The 6,576-nt window shown below is 35.1% G+C and overlaps 1 protein-coding gene across 1 annotated transcript; it reads right to left on the minus strand.

Annotated features, from left to right (window-relative positions):
• Positions 1-209: 209 nt before the first annotated feature.
• LOC119074219 lies at positions 210-2,511 on the minus strand. Its single transcript, XM_037180220.1, has one exon. It carries the CDS (start codon positions 2,409-2,411, stop codon positions 279-281), a length of 2,133 nt encoding a protein of 710 aa, XP_037036115.1. The 5' UTR covers positions 2,412-2,511; the 3' UTR covers positions 210-278.
• Positions 2,512-6,576: the final 4,065 nt, after the last annotated feature.

The raw sequence follows: 6,576 nt of genomic DNA on the forward strand, positions 1-6,576 counted from the left end.
GTCGGTTCAATCGAGACTTCGTCTGTTACAATGGCACGGTTCGTAATTTCACCGTAAGTAATCATTTTTGAGACCTATTTTTACTCTCTGTCCCAATAGTCTCTAGAGATTTTTAAAATTCGCTCAAGGAATTGTTTTTTGAAAAACATCAATATGAGTCTGGTCGGTTTTCGATCAATGTGGATAATCCACTCTACACTTCTTTTCCGAGTGACAAAGAACTCAAAATATTTATTTGAAAATTATATGGCAATAAAAAGGAGAGTGAACAATAATCGTTATTGGTTTTCGGCTGTACCATCCCGCATAGTGACATTATTTGTTTCTACAGGAGCATCGTCATTGGTTGCCGATTCATCATTTTCGGTTTTTATGGTCGTTATTCCATTGATTGAAGCGGTGTTATTAATTGTTATAGTTGTGACGATCTCTTCTTTAATTTCAGTAACACGTGAATTTTCGACATTGGTTGATTCATGAGCGTCTTCCACCGTCTCAACCGTTCTTTCGATTTCGACCGTCACTTCGGGCGATGTAACGATTTCATCTTTAATTTGAATTACAGCTGATGGACGTTCGACTTTATCTGTTTCATGATCACATTCCAACGTCTCGACCGTTCTTTCGACTTTAACTGCTACTTCAGGCGTTGTCTCGACATCTTCCGATTTGAGTTTCAACTCTTTTTCTTGTCGGTCCTCACCAGGTGTAATTTCAGCAATGGACCCCTTGTGGTAAGTCTTTTCGTAGTTGCTATTTACTACATCTCCAATCGCAACGTCCTTATCGAGTTTCGATTCGGAATTCATTCGATTTGTGAGCGAAATATTTTTCATGTTATTTGTTGACACGGTACAACATTTACCTCGTTTCGACATTGCCTCCGTACAATCACAACCAACATTACCTTTATACATGCAACCATTTCTGCCTTTAACGTAGGTGGATTTTTGATAGTCCACATTCGTATGGAATCGTGAAGCTTTGGAAGCTCTTGCGTAGTCTTTTGTCTGCAAAAGGTGTTTTTGCCATTCGGGAGCGTTCTTATCAATCAGATACTTTGAACCGACAACAGGTTCCAGTGGCGGTATAGACGCTTTCAAAGGTCTAAACTTGGGAATTATTTCCTGTTCTAATAACATGACCACATCGTTGTCGCACACGAAACAATTCAAATTTCTCATTTTCGCACCAGCTGCCACATGTTCATTTTGTTGTGCGAGGATGAGAGCATTTTGCTCGGTTAGTTTTATAAGTTCTTTGTAGATTTTCGTTTTGGCTTCATCGAATTCTTCCGCGAGTAGTTTGGTAAGCAATTCTTGCTTTATTTCTTCAAGAGAAGTATTCGTTTCTAGCCGGACCGAGTCAACCTGTATTGTACTTTCCTCAATGACATCTTTGAGCTCTTGAATTTTGTCTTCGAAGTGGCTCGTCGAAACCTTTTCGTCGACAAAAGAGTAATCAGCTTTACCGCTCAATAAGTCAATCAGTTCTTCATTCTCCACTTTTCGCAGTTGAATGTCGTTGATTGTAGTCAAAATGTCTTGAATTTGTGAGGATTGGTCGTTTATGCTATTTGCTGTTTCATAGCATTGATCACTCGTAATTTCTGTGCTTTTCTTCAATTTGTCGATTTCGTTATTTATTTCTGCTAGATGTTCTGCGTTTAAGTGCGTTCCAATGGTTTCTGTTATATTTTCTATACGGTCGGACAGTTGCGATATGCGATTTTCCAGCTCGTTGGTTCGATTTTCTAGTTTACTAAAATCTTCTCGACCTTCTTTCCTCTTTTTAGAATCCTTCTCTCTGACATCATCGGAGGACTTCTTTCTGTGCTTCCCTGTTGTATTTCGCTTTGATTCTTCATCCTTTTTTCTATGACTATCGGTCTCCTTCTTGTGTTTCTTTTCTTTCTTCTCTTTCACCTTTCCATCTTTTTCAGAATCTTTCCGATCGCTCGTTTCAGTTTGATTTGGCCTTTCGCTGCCACTTGCCGATCCTTTTCGTATGTCACTGCTACTGTCGTAGATCTTATCTTCGGAAGAATATACTTGACTGCCTTTATCAGCTCTCATTTGGTCATTTTCTTCGTCGTATCCACTTTTAACATCCCTCTCTGATTTAACTTTCGTTTCATCCTTCGCCGAACGTTCATCAATTGAGTCACTTTGCCTAGAGTCACTGCTGTCGGAACTTCCTTGACTAAGGCTAACGGAGGACCGTGATTTCTTTGCTATAATCTTAGCTTCCGCACTCAAATTATCCATGTCAATTTCGAATGTGTAGTCATGTTTACAGCAGTATTGACTGAATAGTTTCAATAATTTTTTTAAGACGCAAAAATTAATGGCACAACCAGAACCAATCGCCAAATCGACCATTTCTTCGAATGTTACTACCTTTCCTCCCATGATCAAATTTTCCTTTAAATTTTTATTTGGATGAGAAATTTATTTGATGTACTGCCGAAAAAGGAAAACGGAATAATGGCAGGACTATGTATAGTGACAAGAAAACTGTTTTTCCGATTGTTACGATTGTTTTACAATTTTTCTATTAGGGGTGTTGAAAGATAGATTATGATAGACCAAGAAGTAAGACTAGTCTAACAGGAAGTCATTGTCTAAGAAACTCACTAACATTGAGACGTGAAACCAAACATATACAGATTCTCTTGGACATTTTATAATGAAAACGATTTGTTCCATCATTCAAAAACAATGTTCATATATTACGACCGACGAAAAGCTACAAAAAACCAACGATCACTCAACGATATCTTTGATTCACGGATATTTACGTGCCACCTTTTTCAAAAGGTATAACACAAAATAAGTAAAAGAACAAAAAAGTAATTAAATAATCAACCTAAACTTCCATCTGTAGCACGAAAAAAAAACTGTTGAAGTTTTAAAATATTTTCAAGTTCAACCAGCGACATTGAGATCGAGGGATTATATATTTTTGGATTAGATATTTGATACTTTTTAAAAAGGCAGCGAGTCTTTGAGTTTTAGACACGACATTGTCACATTGAATTACATTAATCGCTTATGTTACTATATGGTTTTTCGATTATGATTTTTTTTCCTCTATCCGAACGATTCACAGGATGATTTAAAATTCTTTGAACATTTGTTTTTAACTTGGATAACATGCGTGCGAGCTGACGACAACGACATATTTTAGGATCTGATTTTCCATGAACGGTTTTCGTCTTTTAGAATAAATAATTAAACTTTATATATTTGTGTGGATTTACAAGTGGTTTTGGGTTACACTCGAATACGGTTTTATTTTGGGTGTTGAAGTAGTCTGTGGTGTCTTGAATGGTTTGTTGGAGTTGGACGATGTTATTACGTTATAGTTTTTCAATGGCTGGAGTTTCATTCACCAGTCATTTGAGTAAGATAATAAAATTTGAACTGTTACCGCTGGAATAAATACTGGAATTTCGACAAGCGAGTCGCCACCGGTCTCCAGAGGATTTTTTTATTCTTATACCCCCTGGAAACGATCTTAGGCTACTTATACTTTGTCACAGCTATCATCTGTTATGGATAACGATTTCAGGAATAAACGACAAACTCTGACCAATGCGGGCTTATATAATTCAAAAAATGAAGGAAAATATTTGAAATCAGTCTCTTTAAAATACTTAGATCATATGAAGTACTAGATCCGATACTCAAATTGCTTGTCAATAGTCAACAATTATCACTTCATGACTTTTATGACTTTGATTAATTTATGTATTCCACCAAGAAAGATATGGCATTTTTCTATTCACGAGACAAGTATGTATTAGGTACCAGGTACCAGTACTACCTATGCTGGAATGTGTTATTGACGGAATTGAAATAAAAAAAAAATTTCACTCTTCCTTCGCAAGCAAATCCCTTTTTCAAAATCCAAAACAAATAATATCTCTTAGAAGTATCATTTAAAAAACGCATTATGTGCAGCCACTCCCATTCCCATTATATGCATACACATTCGTCGTACGTATGTATATGCATTTATACAGCATGAGACTCTGTCAGCATAGTTTGTTAATGAGGTGCGATATAACATTATAAGGTGGGTGTACTTTACACATTTTTAAATCAAACCAATGTTAACATGACCCATATTGCCAATATACTGAAAAAGCAAATTTTTATTTAAAAAAAAATTAACTGAAAAAAGAAAAAGAATTCTTTTGATCACGACTCATTTATCCGTTCCATTAGGCTAAAACCAATACACAATTTTATTGAGTTGTTAAAAATATTGTTCGTTTTTGTATTTTGTTTTTCATTGACACCTGAAATACATCCATGCTAGGTAATTTAGTTGAGAACGAGGAATTAAAAAAAAGGAACAACAACAACAACAACCTCACTCTTGCTGTTTTGCAGCATAAAACCATCTTATCTCTATAAAATTTTTCTAAATTAGTCTGAAATCAAGACATTATTAAGTAGGTATGGCATATAAAGGTAGAAAAATAAATATCTTTTACTGCTCAATTAAATTATCGTGTTTGGTCGCCTCTTTGGTCATTTTCATCCGCTCTTTCCGTATTAAATTTATTTAAGTGTACAAAAGTTACATTTGCGCGTTAAGAATTCCGATATTTTAAGTCAGCTTGTAACACGCAGATTATCTTAATTTATAAATCGATCGAAAATAATATTTGTTATTATGTTTGTACCTTATATAAATGTACGTATACCACTGAAAAAAACGAGATGCTGTAATTAATTTTATGAATTTCAGGTAATGTGCATCCAAATGAAGAGGAATTGAGTGTTGTGAAATTTAATTGACTCAACAGCAATATTGTGCTTTAAGTACATCGAATTTTTATTACAGAGTATGGATCGCAACATTGTGGTCATTGCTAGGTCTCAAAGAATTGCATCCAAAATGTCTTTTAATGAGATTGTTTATTTTCGCAACAAGTGACGAAAAGTAGTTTCTGTTGCCTTTATTGCGAAAAACGATGTATATAAGTCACACACATCTAGTGCCTAAAAAATCATTTATCACTCGGTTGTGGAAATAACTATTTCACATCACTTGATCACAGGGCTCACAGGGCTCACAGGGAGAATTTTGATACTGAAATTGAAAGTTTCAGAATTTTTCCTAATTTTTGAGAATTTTTATCCTTATCTGGAGAACCAGCAGAGCATCGTTGAAACTGAGTTGTCGTTTTTCTGTGGGTAGAAATGATTTGAAAGCCCGAGGCAAAGACGAGATTGACAACAAAAATGTACAATATTCGATATGTATATATTAAATCGAATAAAGTAAAAGATTTAGTATTAAACACTATGTTGTTCACCAGCAGCAATGCTTTTTGGTAGTTTTCTTGATCGTGAACGAAATATGTCGATGGTTCTTTTGTTCTTTCTGTCTATTTTGTTTCTCGAAAAATTGAGCAAAGGAATATCAAAAATAAAATTAAGAGGCATTCGCTCACTGCTCACTTTTCTCAGAACTGGTCAAACAACTACAAGCAAAACTAATTTTTATTTAAAGCTGACACATTCGTGATCGGAATTGCTGTCGTACATTAAAAAAAAAGGATTCTGATGAAGAGATATAATCAAAAAATGAAATACGAGGCACACAAATGTAGTCTACAATTTTAGCTAAGTACCGGTGCCTCTTAAACACTGTCACATACATAGAGGACGTCCACGATCTAGTGCAACCACACAGGTTTAAAATCGTTGATAGCTTCATAAGTATGTGAAGGTGTGAAATGTATGACTGATCTTACCAAATCTCCCACTAGGCATAAATTTGGGGTAGGGTAATCTCGCACACCACACAAATTCATGGTGTGCGAGATTCACCTCTAACTGGTGAATCTCGCACAGTCATGACTTTTCGTTACATGTCGTAACACTTCCAGAAGCACATACTTTTTGAGTTACTGCTATGTCTGGCAACACTGAATCGCCGACGTGCTTTATATATCTGTCGTGTGTCTGGAACGTGATTTCGAGGACCCCTCCCTCACATTTACATAGATCCGATACAGATGCTACCGATGATGGAGAAGTATTTTTAGACAGCCCCTTTGAGCGTCAACTTTTTTCAGTACTTACATCAAAGTAAAATGTGAAGTTTTATACTTCCAAGGCAGATACGACTAAAAATGAAGGTACTTATAAATCATAGAGTTTGTATCACTTCGTTTCAAAAGTGAGAGTTCAGTGAAAAAAAATCCGAAAGATTTCTTCGTGTTATATTGTTCACATAATTAAGAAAAGATTTGTCGTATTGTTCTTCTTACACATATCTGTCTTAATTAACAAAGGTTAAGGAGGATTAACCTCGTAAATAACAAACCATTTTACCGACATTCTATGCGACTAAAGATTATTTACATAATAATTAGGTATCAACAATAGTTTCTTGCTACTAAAATCACCAATCTTATCGTATGAGTAACAAAAAAAAATGAAAGAAAAGAATAATATCAAAATGAAAGACAAACAGTTTATAATATAAATCCACATTATAAGTTAATTAGTAGAGATCAATAAACATTTTATCTTGCCATTCATATTCTCTCCA

This window comes from Bradysia coprophila, unplaced genomic scaffold (genome assembly GCF_014529535.1).
Source record: "Bradysia coprophila strain Holo2 unplaced genomic scaffold, BU_Bcop_v1 contig_145, whole genome shotgun sequence".
Lineage (NCBI taxonomy): Eukaryota > Metazoa > Arthropoda > Insecta > Diptera > Sciaridae > Bradysia > Bradysia coprophila.

Excerpts from the sequence above, each read along its gene's own strand:
- LOC119074219 (XM_037180220.1), bottom strand. The coding sequence starts at position 2,411 with ATGGGAGGAAAGGTAGTAACATTCGAAGAAATGGTCGATTTGGCGATT.